This window comes from Mycteria americana, chromosome 3, assembly GCF_035582795.1.
Source record: "Mycteria americana isolate JAX WOST 10 ecotype Jacksonville Zoo and Gardens chromosome 3, USCA_MyAme_1.0, whole genome shotgun sequence".
Classification (NCBI taxonomy): domain Eukaryota; kingdom Metazoa; phylum Chordata; class Aves; order Ciconiiformes; family Ciconiidae; genus Mycteria; species Mycteria americana.
Window position 1 is genome coordinate 235,875 of NC_134367.1, and position 25,863 is coordinate 261,737.

Consider the following 25,863-nt stretch of genomic DNA (forward strand, 5'->3'; position numbering starts at 1 on the left):
CTAAGTTTATATAAGGGGACGGGGGTGCGCCGGGCCCCTGACCGTGACGGGCGGTGGGGGTATTCTCGCGTGCGCAGGGAGGCTCCGGGCACGCGCTGTGAGGGAGGGTGCGCCGCCCTGGCCGGGCGGGTGAGCGTGGGGCTGCCCCATGCCACAGGCAGGCGGTGGTACCGCCGGTTCCGATTCCCCTGTTCCCTCTCCCCGCCATATGATGAGTGTGCTCGAAGCGCGGCTGCCTGGGGCGGCCACCGCCTTCGTCTCTCCGGGGCGGCAGGGCGAGCGGGCCTCCGAAGGGCTGCTGCAACCCGCGGAGTGCGGCCAGCCGGCCCGGGCCCGGGGGAGGCCGCGGCACTGGGAGGAGGGAGCTGCAGGGCAGCTCGCGGCCAGAGGCGGGTCGTGGTGGGCAGTGCCGGGCGGGGCCCGTGCATCACAGACAGGCTGGCGGGGGGGAGCGGCGGCCGAACCCCGCGGGCCTGAGGCCGCCGAGCGGAGCGCGCTCCTGGCCCCTGTGCCGCGCTAGCCGCCGCGCGTCTCTATGGTAGGCGCTTCCGGCCTCTGTGCCGCGGCCGCGCGGGCTGAGCGCCGTCCCCCCGTGGCGACTCTATAGCCCGCGCTTCCGGCCGCGCGACTTCCGCTCGGCGGCTCGTTGGTGGGTGGTTCCGTCGCCCTCGCTGCCTCGCCGCCCGCGCTGGGCCGCTCGCGCCCTCCGGTGCCGCCCGGTACGGTCCGGTCGCGCGCGGCCCGGCTGCCGCCGCACCCGCCGCCGCCCCTCCGCGCAGGGCCGCCGCGCCGGGGCCGGGTCCGCCGGCGGAGGCCGCCGCGGCGCCATGGGCGCCTACCTGTCGCAGCCCAACACGGTGAAGAGCTCGGGGGACGGGGCCGGGCTCGGGCCGCGCCCGCTCCACTTCGGCTTCAGTGCCATGCAGGGCTGGCGCGTCTCCATGGAGGTGAGCGGGGCACCGGGCGCGGGCCCCGGGGGGGGCCCGGTGGCCCCGGGCTGCCGCGGAGCCCCCGGAACTGCGGCTCCAGCTGCGAGCCTGGCGGGGAGGCTTCCTTCTCTCCCGGCTCTTTCTCGGTGCCCTGCGCCGTCAGGCGGGCGGCGCGGCGGCCCCGCCGGCGCCCACCGGAGGGACGGGGGGGGCGGGCGGTCCCTCCCTCCCGCGGCCGCGAGGCGCTGAGGCCGCGGTGCCCGCGCCGTCGGAGCGGGGAGGCGCTGCCTCTCCGGTGCTACCGTGGCCTTGCCGGAGTGCCCGTAGGCTGTCGCTTGTCCCGGCTCCCACGGTGACCTGCTGGAGAGTCACCCCGCTTCGTGGGGGCGCCGCGGAGTTCCTCGTCGGGGGCTCTCCCGGCACGTACAGCCCGAGAAATCCTGGCAGGGAATGAGAGACTTGGGTTAAAAAGTGGCAGAAAGGACAAGTGTAGTGCTTGCAATGAAGCACCGAACGAAAGTAAATGAAAAATCTCAGGCAAACTCCCTGCTTTTCTTTCCAGGCAGAAATGAAGTATCAGCCTCTCTCTATTTTCTCTTTGCCGGTTTTTTTTTTTTTCCCTAGGCAAACTTATTGGAGGAATTTTCATTGCTGCTCTCAGTCTCCTGTAGCCAGTCCTGGCTTTACCATCCTATCAGCTATGCTTGTTATGGGGCAAATGAATTATCGCAAGATAACCATCTGGCTGCAGGAGCCAGGTGTTTGCCCGTGCTCCTCCCAGTGGGGGAGTCTGTTGGAACTACTTTGTAAAGCTGCTTGTATGAGGGCAACGTCGAGCTGCTGGGACTACTCTGCCTTGCCAGCAGTTGCTTGTTCTTTGAATTTAACACCCTCTGTGAGTACCATTAATGTGCTGGTTTATGTTCCCTTCCAGGCAGCCAGCAAACAAGCTAAATTAGATAAGGATTAATATTGGTCCCTGCAGCCCCCCCCCCCCCAGGGTACATCTTCTCTGAACATGGTAAAGCAGCTTTCTTGTTTGTAGACGTAGCCCTTTGGCTAGTTTGGAGAAGATGTCCCATTCAGACTGTCGGGGATTGATTTTTTGCAAGTATGGTTTCATGAGCCATGCTATCAGATACTTTACTGCTACTGAAATTTTACAGCAGTCTTACTGGTGACAAAACAGTGACCAGGTGTTTCCTCTTTTCTGTGTGCATCAGAGCTTTGTGAAACTGTGGGCTCTAGTTTCCAGGGTAGAAGAGACAGGAGAATTGGTGCTTGTGCTCTTAAGATACACTCAGAGTATGTGTGTGTTTAGGTGACTGTGACCGACAGTGTCTCAGCTGGTCCATCCTGGTGACCTCTGGAGGGGTGAAATGGTGGCACAGAGACATTACTGGAACACTTGAGGTGATGTGCAGTATAATCTCTGCAAGGTGATTAGCTCCTGTAAGATGCTGAATGCAGGCAGTATTCTGGCATCCTTGGTGCACAGAGGCTGCAAGTGTTTTGAGGAGACAGGCTTGGATGAGGGAGAGCAGAGAGTTGCCCCTATTTATAATGCTGGTGGGCTAAAGTAGCCCTCCCACAGGTGGGACTCATACCTATGAGGACATTGGCTCATAATTTCACTTATTTGAAGTCTGTTCTTGCTGCTGTTGACCTTTACGGAACCTGGATGAGGCCCAGAGCTTGCAGCTGTGTTTTCTTCACTAGCCAACATCTTTGGCTTATCTCCCTGCCGGCAGAAGCAATACTGAGGATATTGGTGTAGACTTGGTTTAGCTGTGTTATCACGAGAAATGAGAAGACGGCAGGATTGCTTGTGTTACAAGTTGAACCTGCTGCAAATTGCTTCTAAATCTGTGGTGGGAGAGAAACATGTATTGTTTCACATACAGCTGAGCAGAATTTGACAGTTCTGTTGCACTTTCTTGCATTCCAGTGCCATGTGTTGTTCTCTGTGTCTTGTCCTGTGTTTTTTCCTTTTCTTCATGTTTAATTTTACTTTCGCTCTTCTGTAAGGCTTGGAGAAAGTTCTGAGCAAATGTTTACACTTAAGGCTTTAGTTATGTGTTATGTTAGTGAAGCCAGTCAGAGTGTGTACAAGTGGTAGGACACAGGTATTTTAGGGTAGCAGAAATTTGTGTAAAGGAGTTGTCTGTTGTCTGAGCCCCCAAGTGAGGTAGGTATACAGGGCTCTGAAGAAATACTATAATAAAAATCCATTCTTAGTCCAGAGAGGTTGCTTTGTGAATAAGGAAATGTTTTGGGCGGATGAGGAACCCAAAGGATAAGGTTACAAAAAAATAGTGTTAGGTACCATGAACAAATAAAGAAAGAGAAAAAGACGGCTTTATGGTACAGAGAGGAGTGTTCTGGGATACAGTGAAAGGTGCAGGAGGCACTTTGGAGGTAGTTGGATGTGGCCTCTCTGAGCATTTTGGTGCTGTTCTGACTGTATCTCCAAGATGAGACACCAACAACCTCTGTGTGCAGCTTCATTTCACTCCTGGGCTCAGAAAAAAAGTCCGTGCTTCAAAAAATGCAAGAATTTGGTTCAAAATATGGAGGTTTGTCAAATTAACTCTCAGTTTTAACTCGTTTGCTAATTTCAACTGAATTTGATGTTTGATGTTTCAAACATGCTGTTTTTCAGTACTGCTATAGTAACCACTGAGGCAGCTGGGGGAGACCTAGAATCATGCCACCCTTGAGGGGAAGGCTAGATAGCAGAAAGCTGGCATCCAGGCTTTGTGAACTCTTGCTTGGTCTGAAGAGCATGAGATCATGGTTACTTGGAGGACAGTCGCTGCAGGCACCTTACCAGGCCTGGAAGCAGGGATGGAGACTTGTAACTGACAGCCTCTTGTGCTGGCAACACAAGGTGGTCTTAGTGGTCAACCAGATGCTCTCTGAACTGCTCTTAGAGCTGAAAATGCCAGAGGCTGGTGTGCAGCCTGGCTTGCAGAGCCACTAGCACTTGTGCTCAGAGCAGTGTAGAGCAAGTCCTGTGCGCACTATGGGAGCTGAACTGTCTCCTACCAGCATGTGCTGGCCTTGTTTGTCTGCCCTCCTTGACTGCAGCACCCTGGTCCAGGGTCAGGACAAGTTGCAGTGAGTGCTCTACAAATGGAGCAGAGAGACTGTTTTTGCTGCCAATATTGGGTTTCCTCCCCAGCAGCATTTGCATTACTTGCTCTAATTAAACTGCTGTTTAGTCACCTGGGACTTATCCCAGGTACTTTGTTGTGGTTTTGCTGTCTCACTAGCTTCTGTAAATACTCCAAACAGTGAGCATAAAAAGTGGTTCTTTGCTTATTCTTATTTTTATTTGCTATCTCCAGTGAGCTCTCTGGTTAAATTTCCTACGTTGTAGTTCAGAGTCATTTTTTAAATTTTGAACTAAGATTGTAATTTGCCTGTTCAGACACTGTTTTCATCACAGTGTCAGGAGTTTCATTGTACTAAGTGCTGCATAAACCCAGAACCTCTCTTTTTGTGTTTTCCTTAGCACTTGATAGAAATTGTGGGGGAATGGAGTTCTCTTCTTATAAGATTGTGGGACTCCAGAGAGTGAAGAGCTTTTATCCAAGGAGTCCTACAATAAAAAAAGTAGAAGAGCTCAACAGTTGCTTGGCTGTGCACCATGTGTAGCTCTGTGTGTACATAGAAATTTTGGATTATGGCTGGCAATATGGACACATGCAAATCTTTGACCCAGCTGTCTTGGAGTAAGCACAGTGTTTTGGGGCAACTGTAACACATTTAACTTTAAGGTGATGAACTTGAATCACAGCAAAGAGACTAGATCACATTGTTTAAAATATCACTACTGTTCTTGAACAAAAGCATGTGGGGTGCAGTCAGGCTGTAAGTTGGTAGGTTAGGGCTTGAACTTTAAGGAATGTTAGGAGATTAGTTGGGCAGAGGGAGGGTTTAAGAGAAAGATTCAGTTCTAAGCTTTGCATTGGAATAGCCAAGTTCGGTTTGCTTACCCATAGGGTGAAAGAGGTCAGGCACCTGGCTGTAAAATCTGGGTGGTGCCTTCTTCAAAGTCTGCTGTTCTTATGAGACCTTGTGGAGAAAGAGGTTGCTCAACGTATATAGCTTATATGTTGTTGATCTTTGTAGTTTGGGAGCATGCACAGGGAAAGACTGGATGCAGTTTGATATTTAAGCCCAAAATACCCCTGGGACGCACCTTCCCTCCAGTTTGCCCCTGAGATTTGCAGGGTTTCTGGACAGTTGCCAGAACCAAGATGTATGTCTTGCCTTAGGAAGTGATACCTGGGTTTGTACTTTGGTTTTTGCACTGTTAGTTGACTGGTTGCTTGTCCTTTGCTTCACTGCTTAAAAGACACTTGAGAGAAGCCAGTCTCTTTGCCTTGCTTGTCAGATAGCTGTTCCTGAGGCCAGCAGTGCCTTCCTGGAGCATCCCACGTGGCAAGAAGAGCAGGAAGGAGCCTTTGTCCCAAGAGATAGTTTTCCAGCCCAGTTGTTTGTTCTCACTGGATGTGGTAGTCCTGTGTCCTGCAAGGCTGCCTTTCATCGAGCTGTTCAGATAGACAACTGTTGCTGTCTGTGACTATATTCACCAGGACAAGCAAAGGCAAAGCTGCAGTTGGTTGAAGGCATGAGGTCAGGAGGCTCTATATTTGACCTTCTGGCTTTGTCAGTGCATCAGAGTGGCTTTTCAGTTTGCATGGCTCTTGTTTGGCAAGAACTGGCGAAGAGAGCATCTGTGGGAATGCCCAGAATCTGTGGGAATGCCCAGACTCCATGGGTGACCCTGAGCCAGTTGCTTTTGTCTGTGTGGGGGAAGTTGCCAGTGTATCGGTGCTAGTATAACTTGTATTTCTGTAGTTACGCTCAGCTAGACAGCCCTCAGCCTAGGTAGCAGTTTGTGCAATAGAGCCCAGCTTGCTGCCTCATGTTCTTTAAGGACTGTGAGCTACTACAGTAACACAGGCATTACAAGTACCGTGAGCAGAGGGATTTGATTATGGCTTGAGCTTGGCCATATCTAGAGGAGTTGTACTGAGGATCCGAAGGGGTTTCCAGTACAATGTCATGGTGACAAGGCTGCGTTACTGCTCTAGCACAGAGAGCATCATAATGTTAAAGATCTGTGCCCCCTCTTTGAAGATGAGTGCTCACCAGGTAAGCTTTTGCAAATGTGAGAGGAGGCTTTCTTACTGTTCTTGCTCCCCCTCCAGACTTGAGAATCCCTCTGTCAGTGCTCATAGCCTCCCTAGTCCTTTCTTCCAATTCTCTGCAAGGGTCTAGTGCAATACATGTCATTCCAGACTTTTGCTCTCTCTTTCAGGATGCACACAACTGCATACCCGAGCTGGACAGTGAAACAGCCATGTTCTCAGTCTACGATGGACACGGAGGTAACTGCATCCACTGTTCTCTCCAGAGTCCTTCAGTGTGGCTCTTCTAGGCTGCTCAGCGACTGCTGGAGCAAGCATCTATCTATCATTAGAAATTTTGCTCCTTCTTAGGAAGCATTTTCTTTGATAGATTTCATTGACTAAGGTTCTGAAAGTTTCTTAGGGTTTCTAGAAGGAAGGTCAGTCATGGGTTGATACAAAATTGAAATGAGATTTACATTTCCATCTTCTAAAACTTTTAAGAATGGCTATTTTCTTGGTGAATAAGCTAGACAGGATAGTCACAGAAGAGTGGCAGTAAGAAAAACTACATGAGATTGGACCAAAGGTCTGACTCTAGTCAGTATGTTCTGGTGGTTGCCAGTACTGGTTGCCCAAGGAAAGAGTGAAAAAACAGAACAGGCAGATCCATTGCCTGACGTGTCTTTCCAGCTTCCATTCCCCACTTAAGGGCTTCCTGAGCTAGAGGTTGCAGCCATTTGATCTTATAGACACTCTCGAGTCTTCTTGATGAACTAACTCTTCATGAATTTGTCTAATTGCATTTTAAACCAGGTTTATATGTTTGGTGATTATTTGCATAGAATGTTTTCTATATAACTTTATTATTTGAAAAAAGACTTTTATCTAAATCTGCTGCCTGATACTTGCACTGCAATATCCCCAACACTTATGAGAAATTAGCGAATAATCACTCCGTTAGCACTTTTCACTTTCATAATTTTGGACTCTATATGCTTTCTTCCAGTCCCCAGACTTGTCTCTGGTCATACAGCTGAATCTGTATTATTTAATAACAGCAGCACCCATTTTCCGGCTCTGAGGTCAATTGGCACAGTCTGGCCACGCTGATGCTATTAAGCTGTCTTAGCATTCAACATAGCGTGGCTGCATCCAAACTGACTGTTGGTCCCTGGTTCCTACTAGATCCTGAACTGTGTCCAGAAAATACGAGAGTGCTAACTAACATGCCAAAATTGCACCATGGATCATTCTAGTAATTTTTAGCATAGGTGATGAAATGCCTTGGGCCATGGAACTCATTAGGCTACTGTTGTTGGATATAGCCACGGATTCCAAACATTATATTGTATCACAGCTCTGATTATATTTTTCCTTTTTTTTGGACATAGTCTAGCTCTGCAATATGCTTTTAGTTAGGCTGACTAGAACTGCCTGTAGCTTTCAAGTTACAGATATACTGTGAATTTATTGTGACATAAGTGTTTTCTGCTTTATTCTCAGTTTCTTTCCTAACAATTCCTAACAACGTGTTAGCTGTTTTGATACAAATAAACTGTAAGCTGACATTTTTAGAACTCTGTCCCCAGTTTCTTCCAGATCTTTCCTAAATGGTAATAGATGGCTTTGAGTCCATCCAATGTGCATATGGAGGTTCGTTGTCTTTTCTTTTTTTCATGTTCTTGTCTTTGTCGGTGAGAAATTTAATCTGCCCATATCATGCAAAAGCACAAGATCCTGCTGTAAAATTTTGCAAATTACTTTAGTTTTTATCATTCTGAATGACCCATCACTTGTTTTCCAGATTATTTATGTAGATGTTGAACAACTTAAGTCTTCAAGGAATGCTCCCAGTAGCCATCCTCCATTTTGAAAACTGTCTGCTTCTATCGAACCTTACTTCTTTTCCCATGGCAGCTTAGTATGTAAAACATTTGATGATTTATTTGAAAGTTTTTTGAAAATCTATATGGAGTAGATCAACTAAACTACCCATTTCCTCCTGCTCATTGACTCTTCGAAAAAACATTGACCAGTTTGTCATATTCTCTGCTGTATATTTAACCCCTGCCCATTCTACCGTATGTATCCATGTATATGCTAATTCTGTTTATTACAATTGCTACTGTTTGCTGTGTTCACATACCAGATATGCTGATCTGTAGTGTTGTGAACCCAGTTTCCACCACTCTCTGAGGCTTTTTACTTTATTTTGTGGTATGATATGTATGCCTTTCATTTCTCTGATAACGGAGCAGATTCAAGTGGAAGGTTACGTACCACAGGTCATGATTTCTCATTTTCCTTTAGAACCGAGTTACCTAATTCTGCCAGTTTGTAAATAAGAATTTAAGACCTTTTTTTTGCAATAGTCATTATTAAAAAGGTCAGCCTGAGTAGGTAGCTGACTGGTAGTTCTTCAAAAGATATGGTCTCAGTCTGAAGCATTTAGATTGAATGTTTTGAAATTATTTTCCTCCTGAACATCATCTTAGAGTGTGCAGAGACCTGGGTGGAGCAGCTGCTGATATCCTGAAGATTATCTTTGATAAGTAGCAGCTAGCAAAAACTGATCAAGAATTAATAATATCAAACTGATCTATTCTTCAAGATCCATGTGTTAGTTTCTCAGCTAACAGGAAGGGCTATTTCACGTGCTGGGTTTTAGAAAGACTTTTGACTCTCTTATGACATTCCCATTAGTGTAGGACATGACGTAATGTGTTGTTTTGGTTTTTTTTTAAATATAATAGGAAAGATTCAAGGTAGACATTAGGGAAAGGCATTAATCAGAATGGCAAAGCACTGGCATGGTTTTCTAACCTTTGTTTTACATTTCCAGTGACTGAATCTCTACAGCTCTTCCTAGACAAACCCTATCAGGAAGGATACAGATATAGTTGAACCTGACTGAAGATCAACTTTTGTCCATCCTTACTTTTGTATGATTTTATTGATGCATTAGTTCTTTAGTTTTAAACAATTCCTCAGGTCTGTCCCATATAAAATAAGTTTTTAGGGTGGGAACCTCGCTAAGCTTTATTAGCTGCCAGTGCAAAGAATGAATTTAGCTTTTCTTTTATACCTTGCTCATCTATCAGCGTTAAACTCTCCAGTAAGCTTCCTGCTCCAGGGAGGTTGGGAAAAGTTTTTATTATTGTGTTCCTTGAAAAAGGGTTGGGTTTTTTGGTTGGGTTTTGTTTTGTTTTGTTTTTTTCATATTTGGCTTTCCATTTCACTCATCAGTTTTTCTTTTATGTTTTCCCCCTGTGGACAAGACTTCCAGTTTTTGAAAGATGCCACTGTTTTTTTGCCTTCCCCAGTTGCCTTTTTACTTGCCCAGGCCTCCCTACTCCCAAATCTTGGAGAATGATATACAAGTACTCTGCACCTCTAGTATGGTGTTTCTGATCAATCTCTCTTGCTATCTACACGTGCTTTATCCTTTTAGCTGTTTCTTTTCATTTCCTTTTAATAAGTGTCTTCATTTATACATAGCTCCCCCTTTTCAGAGGTCAACATTGTCATAGCAAGGTTTTCTTTTTGCTCTTACCAGGGTGTTTAATTTGAATACAGCAAGCCCTGTTGTAATTTTTTTCCAGTTTGTATGCAGAGCGATGGATCTCTTGCCCTGTCCTTGGTCATCTTGCCTTATGATCTGCCTTAGCATTCTGCCTCCCTGTCGTTGTCTCAGGGTGGGAGTTAATACTTTGGTCTTAAATTTTTTCTTTTCCTGTTTTGGCGTAGTATTCCAATCCATAGGAATTCTGTGATATTTGTTGTTAGCTAGTTTATTTGTTATTTGACTCTAAGCTTTCTTTATTTTATATTTAAATGGTGTTTATGTGTCTAAATACAGATCAAATCTTGGAGTGGGATCTACTTTCAGCCTTGTGAAGATGAGGTAGGATGGGTTTCTGCATGTACATCCACTGAAAAAGATTTGATCTAGGAACCTGTATCTCTGGAGGCCTTTTTCTTGCCTAGGTTTCTGCCCTGAGGCTGCTGCCCGTTCTTGTCTTCACATGTCATATTCAAGCCTGTGCTCCTGGAGATAGAGAAATCATACTGCTGTGAGAATCCAGCTGGGTCTTAGGTACTCTGGAGCTAGCCTTGCCTGAAATGCTGAGATAAATTTACTTTGTTCCATATTTCATCTGAATGTGACTCCTGCTTTTAAAACTGAATCAGATGTGGGTTTTGGCGGTGGCATCTAGCCATGCAGAAATACGCTCTGAGACCTGAACTTTCCCATGTATGCTTTCACCTTTTTGCGTGGTCTTTCAGACATCCTGAAAACTCCACATGCTCTCTTGCAAACAAAAGTGGTCTCTTTTTATAATTTTGTAGGAACATAAAAGTACACACTCTGGAGAATCCTCCAGATATTTACTTTTTCACTGACTTCAGTGCTACACGTTATATATTTTACTCTAGCCTCCTGAAGACCTTTCTACTACTGCATCTGTGACACATTAAGCAGAAAATGCAGCTGAAGTTTTGGTATTACTTAGCTGGATGCTGCTCCTCTAGAAAACATTAATAAAATGATTCATGGAGACTTGAGAGTTTTACAGTGGGTTTCACACTGGAGATGTGGAAGATGTGATCCTGGATTCATTGTTAGTTATGTATTATGGTTATATGTGAGTAATTGTATAAGTGTTCAGGCCCTGAAGCTTTTGAAGTCCCTGACCGCTGAAGGCACTCCACACCCATGGGTACCAGGGCCTGCTTTTGTACCTCTGCTTCTCTTCTGTCCTGCTTCTCGGGGAAGTGTGAAGAAGTGGAAATTGTATTTGCTGAGGTTTTCTTTTCCCTGCTGTCCTAAAACTGTCAGCACCAGGACTCCTATTGCAGTTTAAAATGCACCTTGGAGTGTGTAGAGCCTTGTCTGGAAGCTACAAGCAACCGACTTCATTCCTCCCACTGGGGAGATAGTCCTGTAGTCTTGCCCACCTTGGTGAGGGGAAAAGCCTGTGTGGCAGTTCCTCACGTTTACCTTGCTGTGCTATATTGTACTCATGCACTCATCCTTCTCTTGCTTGAACAAAATTGTTTGTTTTCTGGGTGCTTGCATCTTTGGAAAATTCATTCCGTTTTACTGCTTTGCAGGTCAGTTTTGTGCTTCAAAGAGCACTTCCCAACTTTTACCATTTTGCTGGAAATGTCTCAAATGCTTGTTACAGTTGAGGGCAACCAGGACCATTTGCTGTCGGTCTGCTTAGGAAACTATACAGCCCTGGGCACTTACTTCTTTGCTGACAGATACTTTGAGGCTTTTAGTCACTTCTGATACCCAGGTGAGCATGAGTGTTTTGGGAATATTTTATCCTGGTGGATTGTCTGTTGCTTCTCTATACAGCCATAATAAGAGCATAAATTTGTGTGTATAGCACAGTAACTGCAGAAGTGAGGGAAATTTTAATTTTGAGACAATGCTGTAGTAGGTGAGGCACCATTGAAGAAAAGCAGCAAGTGGCTGTAAAAGGAGCAGAGAAGTCCTTTGCTCTGAGAACTTCGTGGTCTGTCCTGGGAGTCACTGTTACTCAGTTGCAACTGGTGTCTCTTTGATAGTTGTTCTCCTCCCTAATTTTGTGCCACAGGCTAGGAGTACCATGGGGCTGAATCTTGTGATCCCTAGTGGAACTGGCAGGGAAGGACCTTGATGAAGAGCACCAAGCAGGACTGAGGTGTCTAAATCAGCTTTCATAATTAGCTGGCTCTTCATCCCTGCTGCTGATGCCCTCATCCCTGCCCTCAGAGGGAGGGTGCTTGATATTTAATGAAGACAAGACCTTGACAAAATGTGGTGGGTGGGCTGATTTTGGCATAAGTGTAACCAAAGCCAGGAGTATGTTACATAATGAACCGAAAGGAGTTGTTTAGCATCCACTGGGTAGTTACGCTGGTTGCACCCAGGCTAAAGTGCAGAAGGGCTCCCTCGCCACAGCTGGCCCTGGTATGCAGAGCCCACTTGGTGTGCGAGTCAGGACCTGGAGTGAAGTAGAGGCTTCTCTATTGCACTCTCACAAAGGCTTTGTCAGTGAGAAAAGTCTGGTGGGTTTCTTGCTGCGACAGGTCCAGAAGTGCTGAGATGGAATATTTTAGTATTGCATGTAGAAGATAAATTCCTTCAGCCAGTTCAGTTTCTCTGGCCACTGTGGCAGCAATGTGCTTTGAGTTACTGACTCAGTTTATAAAACCCATTAGATCTCACTGGGACTACTGTACAAGCAGCTAGACCTCAGGTCTGTGTGCTGGGCTGATAGCTGCCTCCTGTGCACCAAAGGGGGACGCACCTGTTAGATCTGAGGACTCATTTTGATGGATCATCTTCCGCAGCTGGAGGACTCCAAAGGAGAATCTTGGTTTTCTAGATGTTCTGGTTAAAACACTGTAAGCAAGCACCTTTGTATCCTGAGCAAGGGAGACAGGGTACTGCCACGACCAGCTCTGCTCACAGAGGGTGGCCTGGTTTGGGGGTGAACTGCAGCCGATGAAGAGAGAAGTCTAGGAGACTGGCAAAAGGGTCCTGTGCAAAGCCTCATCAGTTTGCAGCAGAAATGTCTTTTGTGACATCTGGGCTGGAGCTGCATGGGAAGCAGCAAAAGTTTCTTGTCTTTTGTGGCACCTACAAATTCTCTTACAGTAATTTGTCTTTGGGTAGCCACAGTCAGGCACATCAGACATTCCCAGATCACTATTTAGTCTCAGTGTCCCTGTTTCAAAGAAATGGCTTGTTTAACTGCCAAAGCTTTTCATATTGGGGCTGGCTTCCTGTTTCTGTGGTGACAGAGCAAGATCTTTCTGTATTGCATTGCTTTGCGCGGTGCTGCCAGGCTTGTGGAAAGCATCTTCCTGCAGTCTGTGTTCCAGCCCCATGCCTTGCCTGCTTACAGGGGACATACTGGGGCCAAGGCTGCAAAGCTGTCGGTGGCTTTCTTAGATCAAGCTACTTGTTGCTGTGAAGAAAATCTCTTGTCCCTAGCTGTGGCAGAAAGATTGCAATGTTCGGTCATCTTTTCCATCTGGTGGGTGATCAGGTGTCCACACTGGTATTATTAGATCTGTCAGCTGCTTCCAGTAGCACAGATTGCACAGAGCTGCTGCCTCATCTGCAGACCCCGCTGGGCAGGGAAGGGGGTGCCTTTTGGTCGCTCTCTCTCCCTTTCTGATCTCAGCGGGTAGATGTGGCCAGTGCTTTTCTGCCAGAACAGTTACCTGGTACAAGTGATGCAGGCTTTTACCCACTCCACTCCTGTTTAGCGTTTGTGTGAGACCATCAGGGAAGCCTCTGAAGAGCTGCAGGGCACAGCATGGCTTGCGTGCAGATGACCCACCTGTGTCTCTGTCATACGCTCTGGATGATGCAGTTCAGTGCCCCAGAGAGTGTCAAAATGAGATGAGGAAGAGATGTCAGTGCCGTTATGCTGGTCCAGATCGGGCAGGTTGGAAGAGAAACTGGAGAAGATTGCAGCTGCCCCCTGTGATGACGGCAGTCATGTCAGCAGCCCGCTGGGCTTGTTCCCTCTCCTGTAGTTCCTGATTTGGGGATTTCCTGCAGTTTTCCTAGTTTTTCTCTTCGTCAGAATGCTGAGGCACACTCAGTGCACCTCCTTGCTTACTGGTCAAGCCTTTATGTGGGAGTGCATCACTGTCATGTCTAGGTCTCGACTAAGGTGCTGGCCAAGTCCTGGAACTCGCCTGGAATAGCCCTGCCCATGGCAGAGCCCTGTGTCCCCGCAGCAAACTGCTCCGGCTGCCTTTGAGCCAGGCTGGTCCGCTCGATCCCTGTCGTACAAGCGAGGACGTAGCAGCTGTCGGTGTTCTCTGCAAGTGCTTCAGGGCTACTGTTTTATGGCCTGCTAGTTTACGCTCTCAGTAAAAGCAGCCTAAATAAAAGGACATACATAGTGTGCTCCTGGCCTGTTGTTCCAGTACCATCTCGTAGAGCATTCAGATCCGCTGGGTGGTTTTCTGCCATGGTCCAAGACTGCGCACACATTTTCCTTGGTGGCCATACCTCTCTGAGTAGCCCCTGCTCGCTCCCCCCAGTTCATCAAGTGATCTGGAAGACCTATCACTGTCGTTATTCACCACTCCCTCCATCTATAATTTTCTCATAGAAATTTTGTTTTATTTTGGCTCTTTAATAGAAATGTTACAGTAGCATCTGGAGACAGTCCTTCAAGACAGCATATAAACACATCTTCCCATGTGATTCTTTGTTCATCTCATGACTGGTAGTTGGCAGTTCTTTAATCTATTCAGCATGTGCTGTCTTGAAAGTTTAACTTCTTAAGCAAAGTGCTGTCTTATATACATATATGCAAGTTATATACTCTATCTAAATCTGTTACATCAGCATGCTTATTTTTATCAGGCAAAATCATAGTATTTTAAGAGCAGATGTTGAGTTGGATTGGCAAGATCTGCTTCCATAAGCCCATGTCAATGGACATTAATTGTCAGTCCTCTTCATTTGAGATCCTGTAAGGGCCAGCCAGTCTTTTTTTTTCTTTTCTGCCATTTTTCTATCATTGTCAGGTCACCTTAGCATTCCCTTTTAAGTTCTCATAAAAATGCTGGATCTCTCTTAGATAATTTATTTTTTTGTGATCTTCCTTTTTTTTTTCTCCCCTCTTCCTCCCACTCTGCATTTTTGAGAGCACAGTCAGAATAGAGCTCAGTCTCTTTGTTGTCTAGAGCCGCAGCATTGAACTTTTTGCAGCGCTATTTTAACAGCAACCATTTTGCAAGGTTTCAGTTCTTTGTCAATGGCCACTTGATCCCTTCTCTGCAGGCACATTTGAAAAGTCCTTTGTCTGCTGTTTGTTTCTTTCTCTCAAATCTCACCACCTTTTCTCTTCCCACTATGTTCCCTCTGCCTCTCCCTTTGCTCAGCTGATGGCTAGATACTTCCCACCCTTCTCATACTTTCCCCTCAATTCCCCTGCTCCCCTTTCCTTCACAGAGCTTTGCTCTTGTGTGCGTTACTTCTCTTTGTGCCCAGCTACCTGCACAGCCTCTGTTTGGCTGGAAGAATGGGGGGGAAGCTGGGATGTGCTAGCAGGGAGATCAAGAGTTGAGTGGCTGTTACAGCTCTGCTGTAAAAACCTTCCTTCTGTAGCCCAGAGGAAAGAGCACATGTGGCTCTCTTGCCTTTACCTATAGCAAAGCTGGCAGTATGCCGAGAGTCTCTCGAGCGCTATGCTCAGCCTGCTCACGCTACTCCTCCTTTGCCCTGTGACAGAGAAGGGCTCATCCAGCACAGTCTTAAGCACGCTCTTGGACCCTGCGGCTGGACCCCTCCACCTGCCTGAGGTCTGCCCTGCTCCCCTCTCTGCCACCCTTCTGTGGCTGTCGTTTAGTTTGTTTCTCAGTTTCTAGCTCTAATTTTTCTTTCTCATGACCTATGCCCAACATCATTCTTTGCCTCTCATACAAAAACCTAAATTACTAGATTGATCTCTTGGAAGTCTCACTATTCTTTCTGGTCCCCCTTGCCAAGATGAACTACAGAAATTCACAATCCCTCACCGTTTAATCTTCTTCCTCTCTTAATAGCACCTTCACGATCATGAAAAATATCTCCTGTGCTCTGTTGCATACTTGACAGTATTAATTACTGAGCTGCTGGAGTGCTTCCAGCTTTTAAAAAATCTTTCAGCTGCTCTAGGAGTGGTTGCTTGGTTTGTGTTGTTGACTGTCAATCCAAGTTATCCTCTGTGCTCTCGGCAGCCTGGTGTTCTGGCCACCATTCACTCATGCCATGCACGCACGCACACCTTCCTGTACCAAGATGACCGCTCTGCCGATCAGGACCCCCATCTTCCTGAAGGGCTTATCTCAAGGCTGTGGCATCGTATTTTCATTGGTCTGGAACACACACTAGAATACATAACACTTGTTGTGCTGCTCATCAGGTGTCGGTAATGCTCTGAGAAAGAGCTTGCCTTGACCAAAAGCTTCCCTTTTCCCCTGCTTGTTGTTTATACCTGCGCTCACATGTGAAAATAGAGCTTCATAGGTAGGATGGGTCTAAACAGTTGGCCTAAGTGCCAAAATGGGCCTAAGCTCCCTTTCAGGAAGCTTATAGCATTGGCCAAACCTGATGGGTAGGAACTTGTTGAGGTTTGCCAGGGGTCATCAGCAAATCCTGCTGTTCCTAGAGATGCAGCTTGCTGGGAGGTGTGAGAGGGATCCCCTGCAGTCTGTTGCTGCATGACTTTTCCATGTCTGTATTAGTTCTGGTTTGTGTCCTAAGATTTGCCTCAGGAATTCAGTTGTTCAAGAGTGCGTTTTGCTTCTGGGAGGACCAGCCTCTTTAAATGATTTCTGCTCTCTTTCAGGAGAAGAAGTTGCCCTGTACTGTGCCAAGTATCTTCCTGAGATAATCAAAGACCAGAAGGCCTATAAGGAAGGCAAATTGCAAAAGGTAAGAATCTAGCTCTGTCCTGCAACAAGTAAGCACCAATGCAGAGGAAAGCCCTTTTTTAGGTACCTAATACTTATGTGCAGGGCCCCATCCCTCCAAGGTCTGTCTGCCATGTCTTCCATTTTAATTCCTCTTCCTTGTTCCTAGGTGTGTATACCAGGTGTTGATTGTATTTTCGAAGATAAATACTCTATTTTCCATCTTTCTTTTTTTTGTCGTCGTGTGTCCCCCCCCCTTTTTTTTTTTCTTTTTTCATTTTCAGACTTGTTCCAGTCAAAGCTGTGGGCTGGTTCTTTGAGTGGTTTTGGTGGGTTGTTTTTTGGGGGGTGGGGGTAGCTTTTGTCAGAGGTGGGAGGTTAGTTCATGTCTTGCTTCCACCAAGCGATCCCCCTGTTGTAATTCTCCCTCATAGTACTAATGCCTGATCTGACATCAGGTATTCTGTGGGTTGGCACTGCGATCTGTAGCAGTATGGGTGAGGGGAAGGCAGTCCCTCCTGAACTTCCATTTACATCTAGACTGAGGACAGCCTACAAAGCAAACTTGAATCAGTTTGTGGCTCTTGCTCTAGACTGAAACACCCAAGTATCATGCTTTGCTGATCCCTAGATGGCTGTGCTCACTGACTACAATAAGCTTGTCTGCTCGGTAGAGAAGAGCCTGCATGCTGAGCCATTCCCCACAGTGGCTTTGAATGCTATCCTGTCCCCAGGCCCCTTGTGGGCTTCATCGAGGCTCGCGACTCAGTGTCCCGTAAGATCCTCCTAGAGAAGCTGTTGAAGTGTGAGCTGGATGAGCAGACGGTGAGGTGCATGGAAAACTGGCTGCCTGGCCAGGCCCAGAGGGTGGTGGTCAGTGGCACAAAGTCTAGTTGGAGGCCAGCAACGACCGGGGTACCCCAGGGGTCAATACTGGGTCCAGTCTCATTTCACCTCTTCACTAATGATCTGGAGGATGGGGCAGAGTGTACCCTCAGCAAGTTTGTAGATGACGCCAAGCTGGGAGGAGCAGCTGTACACCAGAGGGTCGTGCTGCTCTGTAGTGCAGAGGGATCTGGCCAGGCTGGAGACATGGGCTGGCAGGAACCTCATGAAGTTCAGCAGGGGGAAGTGCCAAGTCCTGCCCCTGGGGAGGAACAGCCCCGTAGCACCAGTACCTGCTGGGGGCCACCCAGTTGGAAAGCAGCTCAGCAGAAAGGGCCCCGGCGGTCCTGGTGGACACCGAGTTGACCACGAACCAGCAATGCGCCCTTGCCGCAAAGGCGACAAATGGCGTCCGGGGCTACATTAGGAGGGTTGCCAGGAGGTGGAGGGAGGGGATCCTTCCCTTCTGCTCAGCACTGGCGAGGCCACCCCAGGAGTGCTGGCTCCAGCGCTGGGCTCCCCAGTCCAAGAGGGACAGGGACGGACTGGAGAGAGTCCAGCAAGGGGCTGCCAAGATGCTGAAGGACTGGAGCATCTCTGCTATGAGGAAAGGCTGGGGGAGCTGGGACTGCTCAGCCTGGGGCAGAGCAGGCTCAGGGGGTTGAATCCACGTCTATAAGTGCCTGCAGGGAGGGTGCCAAGAGGATGGAGACAGGCTCTTCCAGTGGTGCCCAGTGCCAGGACCAGAGCCCATGGGCACAAACTGGGCCACGGGAGGGTCCCTCTGGACACGGGGACACGCTCCTCAGTGAGAGGGTGACATGGGCACAGGCTGCCCAGGGAGGTGATGCAGCCTCTGTCCTTGGAGCTATTCAGAAGCCATCTCAACATAGTGTCCTGGGCAACTGGCTCTGGGTGTCCCTGCTGGAGCAGGGGGTTGGATCAGATGGACCCCAGAAGTCCCTGACAGCCTCAGCCATTCTGTGATTCCGTATGGTGTGCATTCTGGAAGAGACTTGATTGTACAGCGTGACACACAGGCATCCTGTAAGGAAGGCGAAACTGTGCACACTCGCATGTCTGTGTTCATACGTAGGCCCTGGAAGATGCTTTCTTAGCCATAGATGCCAAGCTCACCACTGAGGAGGTGATTAAAGAGCTCTCTCAGATGGCTGGGCGACCCCAAGATGATGAAGATGAGAAGGAGAAAGTTGCTGATGAAGATGATGGTAAGTCAGATGCCACTGAATAGACAAAACTGCAGCTCCAGGCCAGGGACTGAGCACAGTTGGGCCAGGTCTCCTTTAGCAGAAGGTTTTCTGTCCAAATTTCTCATGTAAATTTCAGCTGGAGTTGAACTGCCACCCGTCAGCACTGTTTATTGCTTTGGGCTGGTGCTGGGGGAATTCTGATTCATTTGGTAGCTTAATCCTATGAATAACAAAACAGTCTGTCACAGTTTTCCATAAGGCTTCCTCTGTGGGGTGCATAGTTCTAGGATGTCAGAAACCTCTGAGCTGGGAAGGTGGGCTAAGTCGTGAGGTGAAACAGTATGATGCCCAGTGCTTAGCTCTCCCAGGCTGGTGGCAGACACCAGCTGCAGATAGGATTGAAGTAGATTCTGGTCTCTTCAGCAATTCTTTTTCTCACAAAGAAGCAAGTGTGCTTTTCCACCAGCAAATAGTTGCCAGACCATGAAGCCAGCTAGAAGGTTAATCCCAGGGTAGAATCCTGTGCTGTTCTCAGCTGAATATCTTGTGACTAGCTGTCAAGCAGATGTAAAGTGATACTGTCACCTTGAACACTGTGTGTTGGTCTGAAAATGCTGAATTTGTTGGCCCTCGTTCTCCAGCTGACAGGGACAAAGTGGTTGGGTGGGTGGGTTTTTCTTCTTTTTGCCCTGTACTTTCAGGAGTATTTGGGATATGGGTATTTCTTTTCCTTTTGGGATTAATTAGCAAAGAAAATGATAACCAAGAGGATGTCAATAGGGAAGTGGTGGTCATTGGCTCATAGTTTAGGGAAAGTCATCCTGTTTTCTGTTCAGTGTCCCACTTGGGAGATACTGCATTCACTGCCTAAAACTGTTCTGTCATCTGTTTGTAAAGTGTCTAGATTACAGCTGGTTGGGATCCCTGTGGTGCTAAAGGCCCACAGAGCAACTGCTGTAACAAAAACTTCTTGTTCCTGGTTGCAGTATTAATGAACAAATCTGCACATGAAAGTGGTCTGTCTGCTTCCCCCGCAGCTTCAGATGAGCCTGCACTCATGAAATATAAGGCTCTTTACCCTCCAACCTTACAGCTAATTTAAATGCTCTGTGCTGCCTACAAGTCAGCCAGATAGCATCAGAGGCCAGAGGCACTAGGGTAACTTGCAGACTGCACGCATCGGCTGTGGTTAGAAGCCGTTCCCCTGCCATTTGCATATTGTTCATCTGCAGCACCTGGAATCTGTGGGACGGTGCAGGCCTGGCTGTGTTTGTGCCTGCTAGTGATCAGCCTGTTGAGCATTGCTGAAACCTGTCTGCAATAGCAACCTCACTGCTGAACCCAGCGTGTGCTGCACAGCTGCTGCTATGGTGATGTATACTGCTTTCTGACCCTCTTTGTCCTCACTCCCCTCCCCCTTTCCATTTTTAGTGGATAATGAGGAGGCTGCTCTTCTGCATGAAGAAGCCACAATGACCATTGAGGAGCTTCTCACGCGTTATGGACAAAACTGCACCAAGAACCTCAAAAACAAGTCTTTAGCTCCAGCTGGGGAGAACGCTGCAGAGGGGACAGGCAAGCAGCATGATGGGGAGTCAAATATGAATGGAGAGGCTGACCCAGGGGAGCTTACCGACCACAAGGAGAGGAAGAATGGGAAGCCAGATGAAGAAATCACGGGTATTTCCTCCACCTCAGACAAAGCCAGCGCTGGAGGCAACAGCCCTGCTCTGCAGAAGCCTGAACTAGGCAAAGGTGACGAGGCCGTCACCTCTTCTACTGGGGAGGCCGGGCCCTCCTGCTCCTCTACGGGAAAGCCCCAGCGCACAACCAAATCCAAATTTTTTGAGGACAGTGAGGATGAGTCAGATGAGGTTGAGGAAGAGGAGGAAGACAGTGAGGTAGGAAACAGCACTGGGACAGAGTGGCCTTCTGGCTGGGCAGAATGCATTGCTTACTGTGGTACTTGAGCTACGAGCCTCTGGCTCATCCTAGGTGTGTCCTGGGAGTAGGTTTTTCAGGCTGATACTTTGAGACCATCTCATGGGAGTGTCTGGGATTGTTTAGATAACCCTGAAGGAAACATACCCTCATCTGTGCAGCGGCCATAATGGATAGCCCTTGGTCTTGCTGCATGCACCATCCCTCCATTCACTGTGGTAGTTGAAACTAGCTGCATCAGGTGTGGGGAAAACGTACCAGGTCATCTCACTCTTCTGGGGCAAACTTATCATCTGTCCCCAGGATGGAGGGACAAGCTGTCTGGGGAGGGCACTGTGAGTGTCCTGTGTGACTCCTCGTGATATCTCTCGTTTCTCGTAGGAATGCAGTGAAGATGAGGATGGTTACAGTAGTGAAGAGGCAGAGAATGAAGATGATGAAGATGACACTGAAGAAGCAGAGGAGGATGAGGATGAAGAGGAGGAAATGTTGTTACCAGGCATGGAGGGGAAAGAGGAGGTGCACACCCTGTTCTTGTGTTCTGCAGCATAGTGTGGAGCCAAGGGCACTTGGGGGGGGACTCAGCAAGGAGTTATTACCGTTCAGATAAGGATAAAAGACCCCTTTTGTTCTCCTGAGGCTGAACACAGCTGCTGACAGCCTGACTTTATGCAAAAGGCTGAGGGATAGGGCATGGATGTGGGCAGCAGGTTGAGATAGGAAGAGGCTGACCCCACTGCTGGGTTTGCTGTGCTTAGAAACTGCTGCGGGGGTTGGTGTGGAAGGGAGAGTACAGGACAGTAGCAGGACTGGTCTGCTGGAACTGCTGCTCCTGGGCAGAGCATTGCTTTTGCCAGGCCAAGGCTGTGGCTCCTCAGCCCGTGGCAGTGCTGGCAGGTGGGCCAGGGACCCAGGATGTCAGGAAAAGGGGACTACAGCTTCCAAGGTGCCAACCTTCTCTCTTTGGAGAGATGTCCTGGCTTGCAATGAGGCTTCTGCTTGAGCTGGACCAGGGCTGGAATCAACACATTAGAGCTGAGTTATAGCAGGACATGTTGAACACTGGAGAATCCTGAACCACTGATGCTTTGTGAGGCTGGAACGGAGGTATTGCTTGACCCTGCCTCTCAATGAACACACTCCTCCTGTGTTTCACACTTCCTTCAGGCTTTTCTCCATTGTTCTCTGTGTGCTTATGGGAAGAAGGGGTGAGACGCAGCACCTCGGGGTTTGGGATGCTGCTGGGCCTGTGGTGGCTAGTGCTGGTTCCCTTATTGACCTGATGTGGAGCAAGAGAAAGGAGTCTCAGCAAAACCATTTGTTTCTTGCAGCCTGGCTCTGACAGTGGGACAACTGCTGTTGTGGCGCTTATCCGGGGCAAGCAGCTGATTGTGGCTAATGCTGGAGACTCTCGCTGCGTAGTGTCAGAAGGTGGCAAAGCTGTCGACATGTCATATGACCACAAGCCAGAGGATGAGGTGGAGCTGGCCAGGATAAAGAATGCTGGCGGCAAGGTCACCATGGATGGGAGAGTGAATGGTGGTCTCAACCTCTCCAGGGCAATCGGTGAGCAAGGCGGGGGTGAATGCTGGCGTGCCTGGCCTCAGAGTGCTGTGCTCAGGACATCCATGCTTCCAGCACTTGCCAGCCGCTAAGTTTAAGGAACAGTTTTTAACTGGATGATGAATAGAACCTATTCAATATTTGATGTGGTGAGACTTCAGCCTAATTAGAGAAAATGGCCATGAAACTGGCAGACATCAGTGGAAAGCAACACCTAGCACCTACCAGGTTCCAGCACAGGACAGAGTGTGTGAATCCTCCGAGGCTGTTGTGCCAACAGCTGGGTTGTCAGAAACCACCTCATATAAACTGACTCAAAAACAGACTGTTGGCTTTTGAACAGGATTTTTTTCCTTTTAGGAGGCTGTTGAAGGACCTTGGTATGTTGCTTCCTGGGGACCTAATTTTATACCAGTTTGAGCTCATTTGTTCCTGAGCCAGCCTTGCCTTTTAATTGCATGAACTCCATCCCCCTTGCTGCAGTGCTTTAGGCAGCACCTGGCTGCTGTTTGTACTCATCTTTTGGTCTCTTACAAGCAGTGTTGAAGTATTTAATGGCTTAGGAGACTGGGCATGTCTGTTAGCAGCCAAACAAGGTCTTGGCCCAATCAATGGCTACAGTGTGAGCAGGTGAGATGCTGGGAGGCATTAAAGAAAGGGTAGTGAATAACACTGAGAACATACTGGGAGATACGCAGAGAACAGAAGGAAATGTCAGTAGCTAAGGGTGTGAGTGGAGAGTACTTGTACAGAAAGACCAAAACCATTGAAATTTTTATCCTAGGGTAAAGAGATAAAAACACATTTAGGATGGAAACTAGGAGTCTGTTTATCTAGGGAGACATTGGCATTTCCACCTACTATTTTGCGGTGGCCCTAGAAGTCCCTTTCTAGGATTCCCTATTTCTAGTCAGAGCTGAGGATCAGTTTTCTCCTGTGAGCTTTGGCTACTTAGGGTTTGGGAAGGCCTGAACCCAGCAGTGTGATGTGGGCATTGCATTGAAATATCTGGCCCTGGACAGCCTGAGCTTCTGGAAAGTGAGCATCTAGTGTTATCACAGCAAAGCCAAGCTAGTGCTGGGGTGAGCTGCAAATGCTGCTCCAAGACATGGGATAGCTCATCGCATGAGCACTGCTGCAGGATCTCAGCTGGTGTTGTCAGATGCCATGTGCTGTTGGCCTGGTGTTGCCCCAGGAACTAGGGAAGTGGCACTTGGTTTGAGGTGATGAGACGCTGAACTGGCAAAGGCACCTCTTTCCCATTGCATGGTAACAGCATGTTGGGCTCGCCAAAGCTGATGCCTTGGACATGTGGCAGATTTCTCTCTCTGATGTGCCCACAGCCTGATCTGCTCTGGTTGTGGGAGCACTGCCTCCGATTCTGCTGGGGTTGCCCTTTGGCTGGGCAGTGCTTCTGACTGTTCAGGGGTAGGCAGCATTGCCAGGGCCCAACCACAGCAAAAGTTGATCCTCCTCTCCACTACAGGTGATCACTTCTACAAGCGGAACAAGAATCTGCCTCCAGAAGAACAGATGATCTCTGCCTTGCCTGACATCAAAGTGCTGACAATAAATGACGACCACGACTTCATGGTCATTGCCTGTGATGGAATCTGGTGAGTAGTGAGGGAGCAGTTGTGCCTCTTGGGCATCACTACTCTGGTCTTTCTCTGGAGCCGGGCTTCATGAAGGCCCAAGGGCCCTGGGTGCTAATCAGCCCTTTTTTCCCCATGACCTCAGAGAGTTAAGTTGGGCCCCTGAGGAACTGTTCTCAGCTGGATGGACGTCACAGTGTCCTGAGCTCTGAACCCTCCTGTTCCTCACTGCATGCAGCCTTGTTCCCATCAGCTCCCTGCCACAGTGAGGCTCTCTCGGGACACTATGGCATGACTGCTCCCTTCACTTGCTCTTCTGACCTCTCTGCTCTCTGCAGGAATGTGATGAGCAGCCAGGAAGTGGTGGATTTCATCCAGTCCAAGATCACCCAAAAGGATGAGAATGGAGTCCTGAGGCCGCTCTCCTCCATTGTAGAAGAGGTAAGGTTCAGAGCTTCACCATCCCTACAGCACAGTGTTTTTGCATCCAGCTTGGTGCCTGACTCTACCCTGCCTCTCCATCAGACTGGTTTGTTCAGCATTCGGGGTATCTGGCAGCACATGGGCTGCAACTCTGGCTGGAACAGGAGCAGAAATGCTTCTGAATTGGGACCCAGTTCCTTTGGCACCCTGACCAGTGTTTCTGACCTCTGGGTTACTGTCAAGCTGAAGGAGTTTCTGTCCACTTTCAGAAAACCAGGGCTGCTGAGGCTGTTTCTGTCCCTTGTCTGGTTGCAAACAGCATATGAGCCCAGTCTGTACTGTTCTGGCCTGGCAGCCCCTAAGCCACTGTCAGTTGCTAGAATGGGCCTGGTGTCTCAAGTTATTCAAAGTGCTGTGTCTTTGCTGTCTGCTAACCTGTCCTGTCCTGTCCCTCCTCAGCTGCTGGATCAGTGTTTGGCTCCAGACACCTCAGGGGATGGCACCGGCTGTGATAACATGACCTGCATCATTATCAGTTTCAAACCCCGTAATACACACCCACCTGCTGAAAGTGGGAAGCGGAAACTGGAGGACATGGCAGTGCCAGCAGCACCAGCAGAAGAGAATGGCGGTGATAACAACAAGAAGGCCAAGCTGGAATAGCAGGCCTTGCACAGGGACTTTGCTGTGCGTTCACCAGACTCTCGTTTCTTAAACATGCTGAACTCAAGACTCCAAAGTCTTGTCCTTTTTTTAGCCTTAGCAGAGGCCTTGTTTGTCCATGTCCTGGTTGGGGGGTGGGGGGCGGGTCTGGTTAGCAAGGGCATGTCGCACTGTTCATCTGTAACCATTCCAAAGAGGGAGCCGAGGGCAGAGCTGTGCGTGGGAGCAGCCACCAGCCACAGCGCAGGAGCCCACTGGAGCTGGCAGCCTGTGAGCACAGAGCCCTATGGTTAGAAGAAGGACGTCCCCCCATTGTCTCCATGTGGTTGTTGCCATTTCTGTGCCTGTGAATTTCTGTTCGGAGGGAAGAACTTTTTCACTGTTGAGGTTTTTTTAATCTGCACCCGATTATTTAAGGCCCTTTCTGTTTTTATTTGTGAAACAATCTGGCTGTGGTGCTGCTGCCACACCTCGTTCTGTTGTACACTTTCAATCAATACTTTTTTCAAACTAAAAGCCCAGAAAACGTAGCTGTACTTTTGGTCCTTGGTTCTTTCCTGGAGGAGGGGGCTGAGGAAGGTGGGATGGGGAGGAGAATGTCTGTCTCTGGTGTCTCAGGGCACTGTGGGGGATGCATCTGCAGCTCACAAGAAGCAGCTGGCTTCTGCCATGTGGTTGCAGAGCGCCAGCCCCTGCGGCAGTGCTTGGGGCTGCTGCCTCTCCATTACCTGGAGATGGCTCAACTGAGGACAGTCTGTTGCACACAGAGCAGGAGACAAGCCTTTGGAGGCAGTTTGTGTCTGCTGAAGGGACAGGGGTACCAGTCACCTTCCTGAGCTAACTTGCCCGCAGCATGCTGCACCCCATCTATCTGCGTGCTCTCTTCAAGGTGTGACAAGAGGCAGCTCCTACCTGGTGTGCTGGATGGTGTAAAGCTTGTACAATGTGTGTCAATACTGCAGCTGCTCCTGCAGGAGTGAAGTCTCTGGGCTATAAACCATGGATGGAAAGGTCGGCTGCTATTCCCTGCTACTGTGCCCCCTCACCTTCCACTTGGCATGGTGTGGAGCACAGGGAAGCACAGATGAGG

General features: G+C 48.6%; 1 protein-coding gene across 2 annotated transcripts; it reads left to right on the forward strand.

The window, feature by feature from the left end:
* The first annotated feature begins 609 nt into the window (after positions 1–609).
* On the forward strand, positions 610–25,303 carry PPM1G (protein phosphatase, Mg2+/Mn2+ dependent 1G). Of its 2 annotated transcripts, none has more exons than XM_075497524.1 (10): positions 610–947; positions 6,262–6,331; positions 16,429–16,514; positions 18,474–18,606; positions 20,020–20,489; positions 20,911–21,048; positions 21,861–22,095; positions 23,579–23,708; positions 24,026–24,128; positions 24,570–25,303. In XM_075497524.1, the coding sequence occupies exons 1-10, from the start codon at positions 828–830 to the stop codon at positions 24,771–24,773; spliced, it is 1,689 nt and encodes a 562-aa protein (XP_075353639.1). In that variant the 5' UTR covers positions 610–827; the 3' UTR covers positions 24,774–25,303. The 2 variants fall into 2 exon arrangements, with proteins under 2 accessions (XP_075353639.1, XP_075353640.1); XM_075497525.1 differs by lacking the exon at positions 610–947 and adding an exon at positions 3,556–6,095.
* The last annotated feature ends 560 nt before the right edge of the window (positions 25,304–25,863 follow it).

Excerpts from the sequence above, each read along its gene's own strand:
- PPM1G (XM_075497524.1), top strand. The coding sequence starts at position 828 with ATGGGCGCCTACCTGTCGCAGCCCAACACGGTGAAGAGCTCGGGGGAC. Across the intron at positions 948-6,261 it reads GCTGGCGCGTCTCCATGGAG|GATGCACACAACTGCATACC; the intron begins GTGAGCGGGGCA and ends TCTCTCTTTCAG. Across the intron at positions 6,332-16,428 it reads AGTCTACGATGGACACGGAG|GAGAAGAAGTTGCCCTGTAC; the intron begins GTAACTGCATCC and ends GCTCTCTTTCAG.